The sequence below is a fragment of the Festucalex cinctus genome, chromosome 8 (assembly GCF_051991245.1).
Source record: "Festucalex cinctus isolate MCC-2025b chromosome 8, RoL_Fcin_1.0, whole genome shotgun sequence".
NCBI lineage: Eukaryota > Metazoa > Chordata > Actinopteri > Syngnathiformes > Syngnathidae > Festucalex > Festucalex cinctus.
Genome location: NC_135418.1, coordinates 16,607,564 through 16,629,217, shown reverse-complemented (window position 1 = coordinate 16,629,217; position 21,654 = coordinate 16,607,564). Strand labels below are relative to the sequence as shown.

The following is a 21,654-nucleotide window of genomic DNA, read 5'->3' as shown; positions in this document are numbered from 1 at the left end:
TGTAAGCGTGACGATCAGGCAGAATTCTAAATCACAGGACCTCCCTGCATTTTACAACCATGCCGACAAGACATGAGACCAGGTGCAAGCCAGCCGGGCTGTATTTGGTCTCGCAGTCTGTGATCGACACAAACACCTGTTGATTTGAATGCCGTTTAAAACCAGAATGGATCTTTAAAGCTCTAGAAAAAGGGTTGGAATGTTATATGTCATATCACATGGAAGTGTTGAGCCTGTCAGGACCCACGAACATGAAATCACAGCTTGATTATTTGCACCAAGCTCATACTGTGACATCACCCACTTTCGATGAATTCATAATTCTGTGCGAAATGACCCTACAACTGACAGTGGTTACATTATGTTCATTCAATCTTTGCCAATTAATACTTAGTCTCCAATATTTCTGTATACTTTACAGAAGTAACAATTTAAAGTGGAAGAGAACCCCCAAAATCTTTTGACAATAATATGTTATATGCAGCCCCACTAGTCGAAATATGCTATTCTGGTTGATATTGTGTTGGTGGAAATATGAGTTATGAAGCAAAATCCAGCCATTTTTATCCATCTCAGGTGGCGGCCATTTTGCCACTTGCCGTCGAGTGAAAATGACATCACAGTTGCTCAGGTCTCAGGTAACAACCAATCACAGCTCAGCTTCAGAAAACAGTTGAGCTGTGATTGGTCATTGCCTGAGCAACTGTGATGTCATCTTCAGTCGACAGCAAGTGGCAAAATGGCCGCCCCCTGAGATGGATAAAAACAGCTGGATTTTGCTTCATAACTCATATTCCACAAATGTAATCTTAATCATAATGTCATGTTTTGACTAGTGAGGTCATATATAGCATATTATTGTCAAGAAATGTTTAAAGTTGACTTCTACATTAAATCTAGTTTAATTTTTTAACTAAGTATAAGTTTAAATCTTAGTATTATGGTTTCTAAAAATCTGAGACTTTTCTGTATGCTTTTCAGTACAAGCCAAATATCCATAAACATACTTGTCTGAAGTTTAAAATATAAATAATATATATATATATGTGTGTGTGTGTATATATATATATATATATATATATATATATATATATATATATATTAGGGGTGTTAAAAAAATCGATTCGGCGATATATCGCGATACTACATCGCGCGATTCTCGAATCGATTCAATAATCGGCAGAATCGATTTTTTTTTTTTTTTTTTTTTTTTTTTTTAGGATTCACACCTTGAGCATGGAAGAATGTTATATGAACGGAACATTAAGCCTTAATATTTTATTTTAATGCTGTTCAAACATGAAACAGATTACAACCTCTATAAGACTGAAATTTCAGATAAATAAATAATACATTTTCATATAAATCTTACACTCTACAAGCTTACTGATTAGTATTTTCTAAATTTGAATGAAAAAAAATCGCAACAATCGACTTATAAATTCGTATCGGGATTAATCGGTATCGAATCGAATCGTGACCTGTGAATCGTGATACGAATCGAATCGTCAGGTACTAGGCAATTCACACCCCTAATATATATATATATATATATATATATATATATATATATAATAATAATAATAATAAAATATGGTATTTAAATAGCAAAGATAAAGTATACTGCCGCTGTTTTAGCATAAAAAAAAGCCTACTCATACTTGAATAAATTACTTTATATTAGTGCTGTCAAACAATTAAAAATTGACTTTAATTTAAAACTTCAATGTTGTCAGCCCTACATTATATATAATTCAGTGATGTACTGTTATGTCATTCATTTAAAAAACGGATGCATTCACTTTAAATTATCCCTTCTCCTTTAATTTATTTGCTGTTGTTTGCACTTTGCGGGAAGACCAACTGTGCGGAAGGAATGTTTTGAAACATAATCCCACCTACGGTATATTTTAGTGTACATCTGTCCATACACGTGGTGTTGGTCATGTTGCCTACATGAAAAACTGAAACATGAGCTCGAGAAGGTGACATAACATTGTCTAACTCTGGTCTAAAAAACAAAACAAACAAACCAAAAACCAACACTTAATAAAATCAAATGACAACCACAACCATAAGATGATTTCCATAAAGGGATAACTTTTTTATTATTATTATTATTTCAGTCTGATAGTCTGTACATCTCTATTGATATAGTTATCACACGCTTCTTCAAGTCAAACCAAATAATTTGCAAAAAAAGCACAACACCTCAACCCTTGGGCATATAATTACATAAATAACAGTCAGTCAGACATCCACACATACACGGTTTGTTGGGATGAAAAATGAGTGTAAGGACAGCCCGGAAGAAATTAAAGTAACATGTGACACCACCTCAAAGAAAATCAAATATTTGCACGCATACAAACACCGAGGCACCTGTGTACAGGGACGCATACTGTCCATCTATTGGGTACATGTACAGTTACACTGGGACACAGGAAACAAAAGGCACTGCCTGTGGGATCAGTTCTGGTTATACAAGAAGATGTTCACTGTGAAGCATGTCGTTAGCATGACGGCAAAATTGACTACCGTAAGTTATTTTTAAACTACTGTCACATTATCAATATGGAAAATGCTAATGTGCTTGAAAAAAAAATAAATCTTCGTCTGTTTAAATTATGTCATCCACGTCGTGATAATCTCTAAAAAAAAAAAAAAAAATTGAATCGCAAAAATGGTATGAGGCTAACAAAGTGCTAATGGACAAGTGGCCTCATTTATCATTTATTTTAAAATGACTAAACAAAATTTTGCGAAAATTTAAATGCTTTGGCTAAAATGTTGAATGAAATTGATTAGAAATGATGATTTTAAGTAAAATTCATCAAGTCAACCCCAAAACATTCTTTACAGTTATATGTTGCATTTGTGCAACTAAGTTAAGCAGCAATATCCACCCGTTTTTATCCATCTGAGGTAGCGGCCATTTTTGACACTTGCTGTCGACTGACAATGACATCAGAGTTGTTCAAGGCTCTGCTAACAACCAGTCACAGTTCAGCTTCACAAAACAGGTGAGCCGTGAATGGTTGTTACTTGAGCAACTGTGATGTCATTTTGTCAGTCTGCAGCAAGTGGTAAAATGGCCGCCCCCTGATACAGATAAAAACAGGTGGATTATGCTGCTTAATTCATATTCCACAAACACAACATTAGGCAGAAATTTGTTTTTTGCGTAGAAGATATATAGGAAATGTTTTTTTTTCGGGGTTTGTGTTAACTTCCTCTTTAATTTTAAAATGGAAAATGCACATATTTTGATGAGTGAGGCCACATGAGCATGTGAAAGAAAGTCAGTATAATCGAGAAAACCCCCCCAAAAACAACTAGCATTTATCTCCACATATGATGCCAAAAGAATAATGATATTCATCATAACAAACCATTTTCCAGTGTCTACTCATGCTATCACATAGTATGCATCACAAACCCATCATTGGTACATCATAACCTTTATGATGATTCTTTCTTACTTTTTAATTCACCCAGAAGTTTACCTTCATGTAAATGACATAAACTGACTGGCCATAACATTTTCCATGTAATGTCAGTACTGATATGGCTCATGACAACTTGCCACTCCGAGAAATAGTACTTGCTCAGCCACAACACTGCAACATTTTATGATACATATAACTGTGTGCTAATTTGCTGTTTGGCCTTAGCTCTGGTCACTGCTGTTTTATGCATCCAAACTTTACTTTTCTGCAGTGGTTCATTTTCTTGTCCACAATAGGAGACCATAGAGAGTCTTACCCAACTGGTACTGTTGCAAACCAGCTATTATTTAATTACTACAGTATTTGTGATCCAATAATTACGTGCAATTAGACGCAGCTTAGATCACGATTACCACAACCAAAATAGAAATCATTACGTCAAATAAACGGCATTCTGACAAGCTCTCTGGGAGTTTGCCTAATGTTGTGGCCAGTCGGTGTACGCACCAATCTTCAAATGCGTTTCTAACATTTTCAAATCACCAAGCTGGATGTGTCCCTCTGAGTTTGGTGCAAACGCCATAATCATCAAATGCACAGAAACAGTGTTTTTGAGTCACAAAATGGCTTCATTTGCAGGCAGACCTCAGACAATCGTCACATGAAAGGAGGCTGGGTCTTATTACACACGTTTACTGACTTGTTGAAGTCGGAATCCAGAACGCTCGGATTGATTCATTGTAAAGCTTTTGTTCTTCGTTCAACAAGACAACCCCTCACGAGTCCACGTCATTGTATTCAAGCAACAAAATGAACACCTGATTCTTGCCAAAATTTCCATGAAAAAAAACACACTTGGTATGATTGTCCTTTGATTGTGAAGAGATGCTGCAAAGGTAATCATCATGCGTTCCAGTTATCATTCTAAAAGGGTATTCGGGTATGTTGGGGCTGAGTGACTCATGCATAAGTAACACTTTGCAGTAGCAGCAGTAGCAGAAGGAGAGAGGGCCTTTTTTAAATGCAATAGAACACGCCGCAGTCCCAGCTGGGAACTTGCTAAAGTCTGAACACCCTTACAGTCTCCTAGAGCTCCTCAAACAGGGAGGGGGGCGTATTATGTGTCCTGAGAAAGGCTGTGTGTGTGTGGGTGTACATGCGGAGATGAGTTCAGCTCCGTGCTATCTGAATAGATGGTGGCTCACTGGAGGAGTGATGGGTGGGCATTCAGTGTTGAAAGGGTTAAATCTCTCCCTGCTTTGTGGTCATATGGTAGCAGGCGAGGGGGGGTCAGGGGTCATGTTGCTGTAGAGCTTGCTGTAGTTTACGTCTGTACATTGTATATTTCGTCTCCACGGCTCGCACACGCTCCGCCTCTTCTTTGTCCAGAATGACCAGGAAGTTTTGGAGCTCCGGGACGGAGAAAGCATGCCACTGTTGACAAAACACACAATTATTAGGAACTGAGCGTTCAATGGCTTTTCATTCCAAATAAGTCCACCATCAAATTAACTAGTGGACGGCTGCAATTGAGGGTGTTTAAATAAAATTTTTTGTCTGTGGAATCTATCCTCAGCTCTAAACAAAAATATGCCTTTTTGCAGTTTTTGTACTCCTTATGTAATGCCCTAAGATGCCACAAGATGGCGCAACAGTTAAGCTGTAAGACCAGTTTGAAATTTTCTGGTGTTTTGAGATCATTTTTTCAATTCAATTTTATTTCACTCTTTTAAAAAAATGAAATGAAATGGGACAGAAAGAAGTAAAACTTTTGATATCTGCCCCTGATAGCTTGTAGTAGAGACGTTCAATATTAAATTTTTTCAGATGCATACCAATATGAGTACTACAATCTTGAGTATTCACCAATACTGATAACACTTGTACTTTTGATAGAAAAATACCCTGCTTGCTCCCCCCCACAAAAATAATAATTTATAAGATCTCTAAAAAGAGAATTGTTGAACCAATTTAAGATTTAACAGAGAATTGTTGACCAACTTAATAAAATTGCTTTAAGTGGTAACACACAATTGAATTAAGGTAATCCAAAGTGAATATATTTAGTCAATTTAGTAAATCCAAAATTAATATCTATCCATCCATCCATCCATCCATCCATCCATTTTCTTGACCGCTTATTCCTCACAAGGGTCGCAGGGGGTGCTGGAGCCTATCTTAGCTGGCTTTGGGCAGTTGGCGGGGGACACCCTGGACTGGTTGACAGCCAATCGCAGTAAAATTAATATGCTGGTACTAAGTTTAATTACCGGTAATTATGAGTTCATTAAATTTAAGTTAATCCAAAGAAAATATATTAAGTTAATTTATTTAATCCACAGTGAATATATTATGTTTAAATAATTATGAGTTTATTAAAAGTAATAGATTCACTTTGGATTAACTTAATTCAATCGTGTGTTACCACTCGAAGAAATTTTATTAAGTTGGTCAACAATTCTGTTAAATCTTACATTGGTTCTCTTTTTAGAGTATATATCCTAATACAGAATTTTTCCTTAAAATTGCATGAAATGATTTTTTTATTCTTCTAATTTCTCGTTCCTGATCATAAAACGACCACATCTGAAAATACTCGCCAATGTTGCGAGTATTGATACCTTGTAATAAGGCCAGCTATCAGCCCAATACCTGCTATTGGAACGATTACATGTAGTATAGGTGTTTATAAAAAAAAATAGCCTCAATTACTGATGTTTTCTTTGATATTAGTGGAAGGGTCCCTATGCACTTCCAACAATGGGAATTTACTTTGCCACGGCATTATCAGTGCATAGTTTGTCATCAAAATGCCGCCCCAATAGATGTAAAGTTACACAAAGCAAGAAAACAAAATACTGATAAATAAAAAAAAAATCTTGGTAGAAAAGCCTGTAGAACAGTACAGAAAAGCGTTTTATCACCTCCACTTCTCCGGTCTCGTTCTCCTTGAGGACAAAACTGAGCTGCTCCGGGTCAGGCCCTGCTATCAGTCTCAGAAGAAGGGGTCGCTCACATAGAGGAAGTTTCTGGAACAAATCTGACAGAAAAACAAAAGCGTGTTCAACTATACGCTTGTTTGTGTGACACGTCGAGGTGTTACTCCTTCCTCACCTTGTCCGTCACGATGCGTCTGTCTGTACAAGGCAAACTTGCGAGGATTATCCAACACCATGAACTTCTTCAGCAAGCCCTGGATCACTTCTCTGGTGGTCGTCGTGGAACTGATGTGCAACTGCTTCACGCAGTCACATGGGAGGTAGAAGGAGGTCCTGTCCTCACCCTGCCCACTGTCTCGGCCCCCTGCCGGTGATCCGTCAGGGCCTCCCGGAACCACCTCCACAGCCGGCACTGTGACGGGTCGACTGAGCCTCAGGTGAACTTTGATGAAACCTGTGTAGGAGCCGTCTGAAGCCTGCAGCGCAGTCACACAAAGAAGGGTTTGAAATGAATCCTGGTGCCATCATAACATCAACATAAGTGAAACAGCAAAGAAACATTATAGTGAAAAAATTAAATAGATTTCATAGGAAGAAGTAGAAGAAAGTCAATCACATCTACCGCTCATTGAGAGGTTTTCAATGCACTTCTCATCAAATAATTTTGACAGGTGTGACGTCACTTCTTGTCCCACCCCCTAAATTCCGCTCTAAGTCCCTCCCCCTGACTTCTGGTCTAGGCCCCGTCCCTTCACTTCCTGTCGAAGTTCCGCCCCCTTTACCCAAATATGGACTTCCTATGACATCATACTTCCGGTGGCTGAGGACATGTCCAGTCATGAAGGTAGTGTGACGACATTAGGAAGTCCAAATATGGGCATAGGGGCGGGACAGAAAGTGAAGGAGCGGGACAGGAAGTAACGTCACACCTGTCAAAATGATTTGACAAAAGTGCATTCTTTATCTCCAAATATGGCCAATTTTACATATTTCTAAACAAATTTGAGAAGTACTGGGTTAGATGTATTTGAGTACGTTTTGTAAAAAAAAAAAAAATGTTAGTGTAAAGATCTTTTCACACTGCACTTAGTTTTTCAACATAATTAAGGCTAACATTAGCTCCTCCAATGACTTTCCCATATTTTTTTAAAACTTTATTTTTTATAACTTTTCAGATACAACAAAACAAAACAACAAACATACATTTGGTCATCAATTTCACGTAACAGAAAAATAAAATACAGTAATTACAGGTCTTTTTATACAGCAGTGGTTCAAGAGTCACTTTTTTCACAATCCATTTTTCCCACAAGATAATATTTTTTTCTCCCATTTTTTGGTTTAAAGAGAAGGTAATTCGCTCCATACTTTCAATTGTGTTCATAATATGAGATTCCCATAATTGTCATCATTAGCATTAAACTAGCAATCTAAAAGCTTAGCTGTTACATGTGTAATTGTCTTTGTTTTTTGTATACGTTGACGTAAACTTCATCAACTGGAAGTGGCAATAGCTAGAAGCCGAATTTTTGAAGGATTTTTGCTATGTGCCAAACAAACTTTTCATCGCCACTCGTATCAAGTCACTCACATCTCAATGCACCACTAAATTTCCATATATTGACATTTTGTGAAATGGATTATTGACCCATTTTGGGCTTGGAATCATTTTATTATATTGAAAAAAATGTGAATGACAACGCACCAGTTTCATGCCATTCTCTGATACCCGGGAGTTATATTCTTCTATCCTGGTGTTCACCTCTTCTTTTGGAAGGTCTTTTATACTGCCATCCTCTTCCTCTTTTGCCTCACTCTTCTGTTGCCAGACAGAAAAAAAGAATAAACAATCATGCAATGTTGATTTTAGCCACAAGATGGTGGTGCCTTCCCTTCATGAATAAGCTCATTGCAGGGGAAAAGGGGGTTTTACCACGTACACTAAAACACAGTGAATGAGTGGCTGTGCTTGGCTAAACACAATCAGAGCATCCTCATTTTGTAGCTGCATCTAAATCAATTTCCTGCCCTACATCTTGGCCAAACCCAGCAGCACGTATGACTGCAGCTGGTTAGGATGCATGGCACCACTTGTATATTGAATTTAAATCTGCTCTTCCGAGCGAACCGCTTCGCTGCTGAAAAGGGGAACAGGAAGTGATGCAATGAAATCAGCATCTCTAGACCCGAATATTGACGGTGTGCCATGTTTTTCACTCATTATGACGAAGAGGAGGGTGATAGAGATGGAAGTGGTAATGACAGTAAAAGTAGGGGGTGAGGTGGAGGTGGGAGGGAGAGCGATTAAGGGGTAAGGAATGATGAAAGAGAAGCTGCTGAGCCAGCCTTAGCAACACAGAGTTTGACTAGGTTATTTATAGTACACGAGGAAGAATCCTCTCTATCTTATATATATATTTTTTCCCTTCCTCTGTTCCTTGGCATTATCTGGGGCAGAGAGAGCGAGAGACTGTATGAAAGGGAGTGAGAAAGAAATGCAGGTCAGGAATTACTTCCAAAGGGAAGTCCTCAGGTTGTGTGCTGGAATCTCTGTTTATTTTCTACAGAGAAGATTTGCATAAGTGTATCTTGATGCATATAGACAGTTTTGGGTAGATATTAAACAACACAAAGCTCATACATATACATAACCCATCCTGGTTCGTGTTCTGCAAGATAAGAACATCATGCGGTATAAATTATCTAAACATATATATTGAGTATTTTTAAAAGCAGAGTATTCCAATAGCTCCAGTATTTGGATGTCATTGGATAAGTCCTCAAAAGTCGAAGGATCCGGAATTTGCTCAAAACTGCATCACAGATGACATCTTTCAAGCATTTCTGCAGAGCGTTGAGCACTTTTTAGGATTAACTTTAGTTAGTTAATTAGTAGGGATGTAACGATACCGCCATAAAAGTGCCACAATATATCGTCATCGTCATGTCACGATATTAAAAGCAGCACATCTGTTAAAAAAAAAGAAAAAAAAAAAAGGTTGATTTCCATTTCTGCAGTTCTAGCACCCTCTCTGGTGGCTAGTTTTTTAGCGCAGTTTAATTTTCACATGGCATGTTTTGGCCCTTATATGTTTAGAATCCATGCTAATGGTCAAATGAAGGGGCACGTAATATGATTGTGAACCGAGTCAATATGTGGAGGAACTCAATGTGTGCATGCATTAATTAGCAAGTGCCTCGATATGTTATTAGAGATTGAAGGTTGTTTATATGCATTGCTGTAATGTACAAAATGTACAAAAGCACAATATTGTGCATAAGTGTGATTACTTATTAATTGTACAGTAAGCCAGTGTTTTCTTGCTTATACATGGTATTTGTACTCACTTTAACAGATTGTGAACGATTTTTGTAGCAGGTGTAAATTCGTGTAGACCGCCATGTATTTATAAAAGTGTTTTGCACTTTAGGTACAGGCACCCTGGTGGTTTTCACCATTGCAGTGAAGGATTTAGAAGTGTTAGTGGACAATGCGAAACAGACATTACTGAGTTACAGAAAATTAATGTATTACTCGCATAATTTCGGGGAAGCCAGCCATGATTTTGTAAACTTGTACCCTGTTGCATTGCATGGCAATTGGATGTATTTGTTCAGAGTTAAAAGTTGGAACAACACACCCGGAAAACTGCTGGTAGAGGTCAGCACCAATTAATTAAATGATCCAGGCACATAGAAATCCGTAGTTGAAAGGAGTTTTGACATAGATGACATGGCATGACTCCTTCTTGTGATTGGCTCATTAAGAACCTCCAAAAGTACATTGTTGTCAATGATCATTTTTGTTGGTTTGTTGGTTCTGGTGTTTCAAAAAAATGCTTACATGAAAAGTTCAGGCCAATGGCTCTCATTTTGCCTGCACTATGATGGGACTGTTCTGGTTGCCAGTTTTCACTGGCCTTTTTATTTATTTATTTATTTATTTATCTATTTATTTATTCATTTATTTATTTATTTATTTATTTATTTATTTATTTATTTATTTTTTAAGACACAGTCAGCCGTTACAAACTACAAAACTAGTTCATTGCGAACTAAACCTGCTGGGACGGTCATAAACTGAGAAACTGTAATGTGAAGGTGTTGTTATTGAGCTGACTATTTGCTATAACAAAACATGTTCAGAAATCCCAACCAATCAGAAACTGACCACGAGCAACTGTGTTCCATCTTCCAAGCTGCAGTTAGAACCACAGTCCAGTGTCTGTAATGTCTAATTCATGTTACTGCATTTGATTTAACCTCACCTAGGTGCGACTTACTAAATTCTATGGCGGTATAGATTGCCAAACACCAGCATTAACATTATGTGGCCAATTCAGTTATGCGTGTTCAGAAATAGTGGTTGCACAACATTGACACTAATGTGATGAAAGTCTAGTTGACAGCCAGGTAATGTTTACACAACTTAGCCAAATGGGGAAACCTGTCCTCATTCTGGGCCCAACACAGCAGTGGGTTATACAACATTTGTAAACACAGTAGCTAACAATAAAATAAAAATCATTATAGAATGGTACTTTGAAGGTTTATTGTGAGCCGCTTATGTAATACTTGAGTTTGAACAGAACAATTGGAGGCTAAGAAAAGCATCTGAAGAATATGCATGATATGCATCTAAAGGTCCTCGCACGTCAAAGGCTAGCGCATTGAAAAGAACCTCGCAGGAATTCCTGCGTTTGTGTGAGCCTTGAAATGCATCACAGGCAAATGCCTTCTCTGCATACCAGTGACAGTGATTACAAAACAATATTTGGCATTTCTGACTTTGTGGGACCCTCCCACCACACTTTCTCCCTTTTGTATCTTTTATAGTTAACCTTGTTTGTTTTCATCGTATTTCTTTCTGGTGGCATTAATTACTGCTGCTATTTGACGGCATCTATCACTTAAATATGAATACAACAAGTATACAATAATAGAATAGAAATCAATCATACTTTTTTGGGGAGACTCATTTCTATATGGTCAATAGTACATAATTGTGCTACTGGAGATTTATGACATTCTTTAAGTCAGGGGTGGCAAGATCCGGTCCTCGAGGGCCGCAGTCCTGCAGGTTTTGGATATTCCCCTTCTTCAACACAGCTGATTGATGATCTGCTCATCAGTAAACTCTGCAGAAGCCTGATAACGAGCCTGTTAATTGATATCAGCTGCACTTCGAATAGGGAAATCTATAAAACCTGCAGGACTCCGGCCCTCGAGGACTGCAGTTTGCCACCCCTGCTTTAAGTATAAAAGATCCTGCCCGACCTGTTACATAAGCACATGCACATGCATATACACCCACTCCCATACACACCTCAGGGTGACATGAGGATGTGTTGATGCACTCATTTTGATGAGAGCAGACAAGAGAGGTCACACAACAGCTTGAAAGGTTGCCTATAGCATTATGTATTTGTGTGTTTGTGTATTTTAATAACACATACTTCCAAGGTTGAACTGTTCAGAAACAATCTAACCAAAATCATGTACAGTACTGCATCTGCAAATGTTGTGGAGATGAGATTAAAGTGTGGAAGACAGTATCATATGTGTATATTTGACTGACCACATTTTCCTCTGAATTCAGTAGATAGCAATGCATGCTTTGCGTACCCACTTAAAATATATATAATGTGTGGGCTGTACCATTTTTGATTCTGGGGCAATGGAAAATGAAATCCTATCTACAGTATGGTTGCAAAGGTGCTAAGTGAAACGTAATTTTTAAACTAATTTTATGTTCGTAGTTAATCAGACATACTATACTGTTAAGAGTCCAACTCCAAAAATGTCAATCCCTCACTGTAACTCACTGCATCGAAAAAGTAGTACCAATCAGAACAATGCAAACAGCAGTAGCTAGCTAAAGCTAGCAGGTTTATGGGTCACTGACGGATTAGCTTATCTGATGATGCCCATTTTATTAATTATCATGTGGTGCGACCAAAAAGAAATAACCAATTTGGGACTTTTATTTGGAAATTGATTTAAATACAAGAGTTACCTTGTATCATCCATAAAACAGTCACAATCAAGGGAGCAGCTACCAGGTTTGCACAAAAAAAGTTTTTTTTTTTTTGCAACTGGTATGAAGTGGTCATGTTGTATGACCTGAAAAAAACAAAACAAAACAAAACAAAAAAAAACGCTAATTTTGTCCAACAAATATGTTCATTATAATTATACTTGTGCGTCTAGCTAGCTTGTTTTGTTTCCATGGCTGGTTGTGAGCCTCATATTTTGTATTCAAGTTGAAAATAGTATGTGGTGCGAACAACCATCATCTGGTGTGACCAGTCTTCCATGATCGATGTAAGTCCTAAATTGTAACATTTCTGGTGAAATCCTTATCTGTCCGTGACCCTTATGTGAGGCTAAAAAGTGGAAATGATTCAGAATGAAAAGAGGATCTTAATTCCCCTTTCATTGTTTTAATGAATTTCTTTTGCACTTCTATTCACCGGATGCCACTCACAACCGTTTGCATAATCTCCTTTTCATATTCAAACCCATGGAAAGGAGGACATGCATCTACTTGATGTATAGTAGACTGCAGACACTCCCTCCTATGGTCCAGTGCCATCATGTCATTTACAACCATCTTCCTCAGGCTATGAGCGATAACATGCTTCAGCAGCTAACAACAGGGACGTTGGCAGCACTTTCATGCTAAGCCCTCACAGCATTTCGTCTCAAGCGCGTGCATGGCAAAGCCAACCGCACATGCTGACTACACAGCTGGTCAATTATTTAGGGATTGTACCTTGGCCAAATTAGTCACAGAAGGCATCGCTAGGTCAGACGGTGAGGGGGGCTTAACTGCTTGAGCTTTCCTGTTCTATGTTTTAGTTGTCTAGCGGAAATGTAGACAGAGGAACCTATAAAAGAAAAGGGGTCAAATGGATTTGAATTTTCTTTTCATTATTTCAGAAATCTTGAATCACAGGGATCATTTTGAAAATTAGGGATGGGCGAGTACCTATACCAGGTATCGATATCAGGATGATACCAGCCTTATTTTAAGATGTTGGGTAGCTACTCGTGGAAGCTGCTGATACCAGTCACCAATACTTACTACAAAAAAATATATAGATTTATCTTTTAATTTCCTTCTTGACGGCAGTTGTACACAATGCCTTTTGGCTCTGATTAATGTGCATTGTTCTAAAAAATATATAAATAAATAAATAAATAAATAAATAAATAAATAAAAATAATGTTGCCAACAGATACTTGTTAGTCCCAAGGACAACATGAGTAGCTCACGAGTCCTAAGCATTAACTAATGAATTAATCACAAAAAAAAATTATCGCATTAATCATGTATTAACGCAGATTAATAACACTATTAATTTTGACCCCAGATGATCCTTTAGTTGACAGTAAATGCTTACGTTAAAGTTAACACAGGTTGTGTTTGAGCAATAAGCATAAAGTTTAGCATTTAATAAATGTTTGCGTATGACATTCAGAATATTTGTTCATGTCAAACTATTGGGGTCAATTTTTTTTAATGTTAAATTATGCAAGTAATTAACTGATTAGTAAAAGAGGAGGATGAAGTGTGCAGTGGATAAAAACTTTTGAAGACGTCTTCATAAGATTAAATGTTGAAAAAATGAACACATAACAGGTGCTCTTTAAATTAAAAAATGGTGATAAAAAAATTAATTTTTAATTAAGCGATTCATCGTGATTAATCAAAATTCCAAGATATGATTATTCTGATTTAAAAACATGTAATCGTTTGACAGCACTAATTTAGACTTAACATTGATATGACACATTTCTCCTGTACCAAAAAAAAATCTCTGTATTTTCTTGAAAAAATATATTGTGTTCAATAGGAAACAAATGTTTTTATTTACCCAAATATTTCAAAAAGGTTATTTTTTGAGCTGTAAATATAATATGCAATACTGCAATATTTTTGCTCACAGTTTATTGCCAGAATGTAATATGGGCCCATGCCTAACCTTGACTGGCTGCTAAGTGTTTCGGGGTGATTAATTGTACTTAATTTGGAACAGAATAATGCATTCAAATCAAGTGTAATGACAAAATGTGGCTAGTATCTATAATACAACTGGGTGATGAGGTGATGCGCTCTACTACCCAAGAGCACAAGGAAATATCATGTTTATGTGTGTACAGGCTGATCAAAAAAATGGTTGCCATGGTAACTACAAAAAAGAAAAAAAGAAAAAAAGACTTTCTACAGTTAAGCAGTGGCCGACACCACGCACGCACGATCACGCAAACAGTCAAGTACTGGAGTGTCAGCTTTGTTTCTACGGAAACCTCTCCCACGCATTGAAGAGGTTGACATCATTAACTCAGTTCAAAATACGTGTATTAGGCGTGAAGCCACAACATGTTAGATCCATGTGCGCCCTACTATGATGGATGCAGGTCTGGTGGACAAGGCTGACGTGATCAATGTTGCTAAATAATGTATGACTTCCCATACATACATGCAGCAAGAGGCAGCCTACAATGTCCTAACCACTTCCTCTTGAAACTTCTGCTTCTCTTGCCTTCAAGTTTCTCACATTCACGATCGTTAACCGGCAACCCATCTGTTTGGCGCTATCCCCAAAAAAGCATCATACCTTAACGGGGTGCCTGGGTTTACGGAAGAACGACGTCTTGGCCGTGAAGAAAGTGAAGTCTTCGCTGTCATCGTCCAGGCTGCAGTACCCGCTGCTCATGCTGTTACTGCTGGTCATGGACGGGGTGGGCTCCGTGTTGACAGTCATGGAAAGGCAAAGTCCCGCTTCAGCCTAAACTGGACTCCCTCAGAGGGTTTGAAGTCCCACCTGTGACGGCGATGGCAGGGCGAGACTTGCAAATCCGAGAAGTGGCATAGATGTGTCACTTCCTCCTCGAGTGTTTGTTGCTCTGACACCAGATATGAACCAAGATGCGTCTAAACGCACCGCAAGAGATTACCTGGAGTCACTTTACAGCCCGGTGTCAAGTTAACCCACCTGACAGGTACTCGCTACACAGTAAAACTTCATCCTATCATCTTCTCAGGAGTCATCTGAGTGACGTTGATGAAGTGAGAGCGCATCCAGCTTGGACGTTGTGTAGCGAGGAAGCCTCCATGTACCTTCTCCTCTTGGAAACTGATGCCTCCCCTCGCCTCCTCCTCCTCCGCTTTCCTCGCTCACTCTCTCGTACAGCCTTGCTCGACCATCTGTGGTTATCAGCCTGCGAGCACCCTCCCCCCTTCTCCCGCTCGCTCTCTTTCTCTCTGCAGTGCAACATCACTTCCTCTAACCGAGAGCAAGAGAGGGAAATGTCGATGAGTGAGCTCCTGTTTTGCATATTGTGCGTACCACAAGTGAACTGCAATGACAGGAAGGCATGTATGCAATTGATAGCACAGAGGAAGATGGCTGTTATGGGTGTTGGGGAAACTCGCCTCTCGTGAAAAGTCAGCTTGATTGTTAGCTGTAAGTTGTTACTACCGCAGAATTGTGAAACAAAGTACAACACAAATGAACTGGACTGAACTGGAGGAATTGTTTATTTTTGCAGCTCAAAATGGCTTCCCTGACATATTTTAACATTCAAACAGGATTTAATTTAATTTCACTTCCAGCTCATATTGACAAGAATGACTCGGCTAGCATAAAGTTAAGAAAAGTTCAATATTGCAATTGGACATTGTGTCTTATGTATGGAGAGTTGATCTTGTCGTACGAAAAATGAGATTACCATATAGTGAATGACTACTCAGGCAGGGTGGAGATTAAACTGACCTCTAACCTCTCTGACACTTTAACCTCGCCTCTAAAGGCACCAATTCCCCAAACACTCTTGCCGTTGAATGTATGAAATCTGTATGTGCATGCATGTTCCCTGTGTGTAATTCATGGTTAAAATCGGTGATGATTTACCAGTACTCAGTCTTAGGTTCTTTTTTAACTTGAACGTGTGTGCAATGCAATTCATGTAAATTGCTTTGAGTTACATTTTTATTTATGAAAAGCACTGTGCAAATAAAGTTTAATTGATTTATATCAGAATTTCTCACAGTGTGGAAATGTGAGCCTTTTATGGTAAATGGACTACAAATATAATATTGGATTTCTTGAATGTATGTTAAAAACGATTAGCATATAGGCTTGGTTAAAGTGTAAAAAAAAAAGATCAATCAGGTCATCGTTGCAAATAATTATTACATTTTGGCTAAGGAATAGCCTTCGTTTGTTTTTAAGAAATCGGGATCGACAAACTCAGGATCAGCAAGTCAAGCTTTTTTTTTTTTTTTTTTTTAACAATCTATTTAATTATTCATTATTGTCTGTTTTTTATAAAGTACAGTATTATAGAGTGCTATTTTTCTACTTAAAACATATTACATCAACTTTTGCTGGAGTTTTATGGGAGGCTGGAATGGAATAATGACATTTCCATTCATTTCAATGGCAAAAGATGCCTTGAGATACAAATGTCTTGAGTCATTCATATAGTCATGAAACAAACTAAACTAGTATCTTGTATTAGAAACCAGAGGTGCGTATCTCTCCTATATAAGAAGATTCAATGTGTTTCCATGTATACATATAATGTAGCAGGGTTTTTAACCTTCCTGATTTTCTGGCTCAAGCTGTTTTTGTTTTTCTTTTTTTTAATACTCCAGTTATATATATAACAACCTGATTCAACACGGTTTTAGAACTACTGGTGGGGTTTTGCCTTTGAGTTCACCATGGTGACGTGAGCCCCCATGGGGAAGGTGATCTGTGACTGTCATAACAGTGCTTGCCGCCGCAGATGTCCAATAATTACAACACGCAACACAGGCCTCAAGAATAGATGACACTCGACCCGCCGACATGCTTCATGCATGTTGACTGCAGCCATTATTGAAGGTAAATTATCTGCACTATGTTGACAGATGCAGAGATATTTCATATATTGATATTTTTTTGGCAGAAAATCTATCAAATGTAAATCTCCCACACAAACAAAGGGTAACCCCACACACACGCATACAAATAATAGCACAATAGTAATGTAATGGCGCCATATATGTTTTCTGCTGACGTACACAATGTTGAGGGAGGCCTGAAACAAACACACACACACACGAGCCATAACGGAGCAAATGACAGTATGGGAGTGAAGAAGACTGCAGGGAAATAAATTGTCTTCTCTCCTTCTACTCCACAGTACCAGTGAGCTGTATATTCAGCTCATTAAATTGAATCATTAAGCAGTGGCTCCGCTCATACAACTATACATTCTATAATTGTTGTGACGTTTGGTTTAAAAAAAAAAAAAAAAAAAAAAAAAAGCTTTCACTTTGTCACTTCCTTCCTTTTATCTTCAGCATTTTTTGGGTCATCATGATAGTAGGAGTGCGTTTGTTCACGCTCGCCTCTCTCAAAGTGGAGTACTACCTGGCTCGCGACCAAGGTTCTCTCATCAGCCCACTGGCTGCTGACACTCTGCTGCAGGTCCGTGTGTTTGTTGTGACTCGCGCTTCTGTGGAATTGAAGCGTGCGTGCGTGTGTGCGTATGTGCTGAACCACAACTGTGTGGGTGACAGCAGCTGTGAGGCCAAGAGCACTGTGCATGTTTAACGATGCACAATAGATACAAGTAGCTGGAGAAGTGACTTATATAACTTGATCATTTTTGATCTGCAAATTTTGACAGTAATTGAGGTCCGGTTGGTGTTATTGTTGGAGTGGGGGTGGCCTTGAAAGAACAGTGTGCTCATGTGGGTGTGTATGGGGGCTTGTAGTGATGTTGAGGTCAGCACTGTGAGTGCTTATCTGACACTTACACGTTGCCTGTTCCATTCTACATGCAATACATTTGTGCATACAATTCAAAATGCTTACTTTGTGTTTGGCTGTGGAGCAGTGGCTTCTGGGAAATAGAGTCTCTTCAGGCTTATTGTTCCTCTGGTTGCAGTCCAGCTGGACTTGCCTCTCACACTCCAGATGGCAAGTGTAGGTGCAGTCTGATGAATGTAAAAACACACCAGTCACGAAATACACAATATTAAAGAATATCTTAAAAAAAAAAAGTTAATGTGGTTCCAACCAAGTCTTCTCATTGTAAGCCAATAATTTTAATATTAAGAGCGTTGAGACAGTAAAATGAAGCAGCGATGACTTTTTCACTGTAAGATTCCGAATCTCCTTGACTTGGAATGGGCTCTTTTAAAAATCACCTTTAAATATATTTAAAAAAAAATGTTGGGTTGAATGTAATTTTGCATTTACAAAATCTATTTCACTTAAGAGTGTACTGCAATTGTATTTAAGTGCATGAAGGTTTATTGTCCCACATTCAGAAAACCCTTGCACCATAAACCTGTTTTAAATAGGGACAACAGCTCCCTCTAGTGGCAACATTCAAATTCACACCTCCAGTTGTGGCAATTGCATGATGAAAAAAACTACTCTATGAAAAAAATATTTGTGTCAACATATTATACCAAAGATAACATTTTAGTGTGATTAGATATTCATAGAAGCACAGCAATATCAAATGTTTTCTTTATTAAAGGGATACTTCACTTATTTAGTCTATTATAGCAAAAAAAAGTTAATATTTTGTCAATAATTAATTTGATACTTTCATTATTTTTCATGTACAAATAGTACCTTTCAAAACACATTTTGCAACTTGCTGTCGACTGAAAATGACATCACAAGTGCTCAGGTAACCAATCACAGCTTACCTGTTTTCTAGGTTACCTGAGCCCTTGTGATGTCATTTTCAGTTGACAGCAAGTTGAAAAATGTATTTTTAAAAGGTACTAATTGTACATGAAAAATAATGAAAATATCAAATTTATGATAGGCAAAATATTGTTTGACTGCCAAAAATGGCTAAATAAGTTAAGTATCCCTTTAAAGAGGATGTCAACCCACCCCCCCCCCCCCCCCAAAAAAAAATAATTCTTGACAATAATTTGTTCCATGCGGCCCAACTAGACTAAATACGCTATTTTGGTTAATATTGCTATTGTTAGTGGAATATGAGTTAAGCAGCAAAATCCAGCCGTTTTTATCCATCTCGGGGGGTGGAAATTTTGCCACTTACTGGCGACTGAAGATGACATCACAGTTGCTCAGGTCTCCGTTAACAACCAATCACATCTCATCTTCAGCAAACAGGTGAGCTGTGATTGGTTGTTTCCTGAGCCCTGAGCAACTGTGACGTCATCTTCAGTCGATAACAAGTAGCAAAACGGCCGCCCCTTGAGATGGATAAGAATGGCTAAATTTTGCTTCATAACTCATATTACACAAATGTAATATTAATCAAAATGTCCTATTTAGACTAGTGAGGTCACATGTAACATTATTATTGTCAGACTTAATACAGAGAACAAATGCAGCTGAATAAGCAAACCTGATGCTTCAAAGTGACCACGACATGCAAGCATCATGTCATGTATACCCCACAATTTAGCACACGACAATACTGACAATCCACATACATACACAAGGTACCGAAATAGCAGCACTGGCAATGTTAACTATCTTTTACTGCTCGGCTAGACAGGAACAGATTTACTTTCTGCTCCTAAAACGTCCCCAAAATAAATTTATTGTGGCCAGAGGCTTTGCACAAACTCTGAGTCTCACATCTCACGTCTTTGCCTTTGGTCACACAGTCCGTGAAAAAGAGAAAAATGAGATTTTAAAAGCACGCAGGCAAAGACAGGAATGCAGCTTGGAGGCGGCGTTGATTCCTAATCTTTTGATATTTTTGAAACACAGGATCGAGGCTCACAAAATAAACTGTAGGCAAGAGATGAAGTTATGGGTCATTTAAAAAAAAAGTTTCTTAGCACAACTTTTTGTTGTGTAAACAGTGAAAAAGCCTGGCACAGACAGCACTGCATCAGCACTGTAACCATGGCAACATGCTTCTCTGCGCTCTCATTGTAGGGTGATACTTTTGCAAATAGAGGCCATCCCTCGAAGAAAAGTTATGCTACAATTAGTTAATAAATAGATGGAAAAAACATACACAATACATATACATAATATCCATTCTTTCATTTTCTGTACTGCTCATATTTGATCATAATTAAACAACATAACTGACTTAATATGCAATGACCTCACTTCATGGTCTCTCACATGCGCATTATGCATGTTGATGTTCTCTGCTTCTCTTCATAATCCTCCTCTTTTATTAAGGATGGGCGAGTACCGATACCAGGTATCGTTTTTGGGCCGATACCAGCCTTATTTTAAGTTATCGAGTACTCGTGGAGGCTGTTGATACCGGTCACCCAAAAATCTGACACTAGGTGGCACTGTACTGTGGCAGGTTGACACATGCAAAGAATCATCTGTGTCAGAAAGATAGGTCTTTATTCACAATATTTTTTTGTGTTCAATGAAATCTTATATATCAAAAGTGGTATTCAATGTCGATATTTTTTTTATTTTAAGAGTCAGTTTTGTTAGGTATAAATTGTTAGGATAATGGTAACATTCAAACAATGTTAATTAAAGGCTCCGGGTAACATTAATAATCTCCTCCCTGCATTTGAATACATAAACACTCCCCAATCACAATTTTGGGAAAAGTGTGATTTAAACCATAAGTGCAGACTATTTACATTTGTCATTTTCATGAAAAATTAATTGTTTATACGACCTTTTGGGCGTCACATTGTGACTGTACTATGTGACGAGACAAGGGTTCACATAGAGTACACACAGACAGACAGATGAAGAGTCGCTATGTGATGGCGAACAGCGAGTGATGGCTCAGTGATGCAGCGTCTTGCTGACAGCAGGGAAGTGTCAGGGGGAAAGGCGATCGCTTAGATAAGCGATTGTGTTGCGCTCACCTCTGTTTGGCGGTCACTGCAGAAAGACAGTAGAGAAAGGAAAAACGTAGAGGAAAGGAGGAGAGAAACTCCTTTCCTGCTTCCATTTAGTCACTTTGATTTCGCATGAGATCATTTGCAGTATCATTTTGGAACCACGGAGATAACATGCCGCAACTTTCCTTCAAGCTAGACGGAACATGGTTAACCATATAATCGCATCCTTGTATAGGGGGTGGAGTGAGGCAACAATCAAATGAAAAACAGTAAATGCAACAGTAGGCTGTAAACCAAAGACCACCCTGTTATCCACAACATTCCCCGCCCTGTGGCAAACAACTAAAGCAGATCCAGAAATTGGCGCAGTAGCATTCAATCCCAGACATGATGGTTATTGTTGGCTGGCTTAACGACAACCTTGGGAGGA

At 38.2% G+C, this 21,654-nt stretch overlaps 1 protein-coding gene across 4 annotated transcripts in view; it reads right to left on the bottom strand.

The window, feature by feature from the left end:
* Positions 1-2,080: 2,080 nt before the first annotated feature.
* Positions 2,081-21,654, bottom strand: part of rassf5 (Ras association domain family member 5) — a 34,114-nt gene continuing 14,540 nt past the window's right edge. For 2 of the 4 annotated variants that reach the window (XM_077529319.1, XM_077529320.1), the window contains exons 2-6: positions 18,265-18,386; positions 8,094-8,207; positions 6,564-6,864; positions 6,374-6,489; positions 2,081-4,883 (exon numbers count right to left, since the gene is read on the bottom strand). In XM_077529319.1, coding sequence (XP_077385445.1) covers positions 4,740-4,883; positions 6,374-6,489; positions 6,564-6,864; positions 8,094-8,207; positions 18,265-18,386 — 797 coding nt within the window. In that variant the 3' untranslated portion in view covers positions 2,081-4,739. Of the gene's footprint in view, positions 4,884-6,373; positions 6,490-6,563; positions 6,865-8,093; positions 8,208-15,012; positions 15,536-18,264; positions 18,387-21,654 lie in introns of those variants that run through there. The other 2 variants (XM_077529322.1, XM_077529321.1) reach the window with 2 other exon arrangements.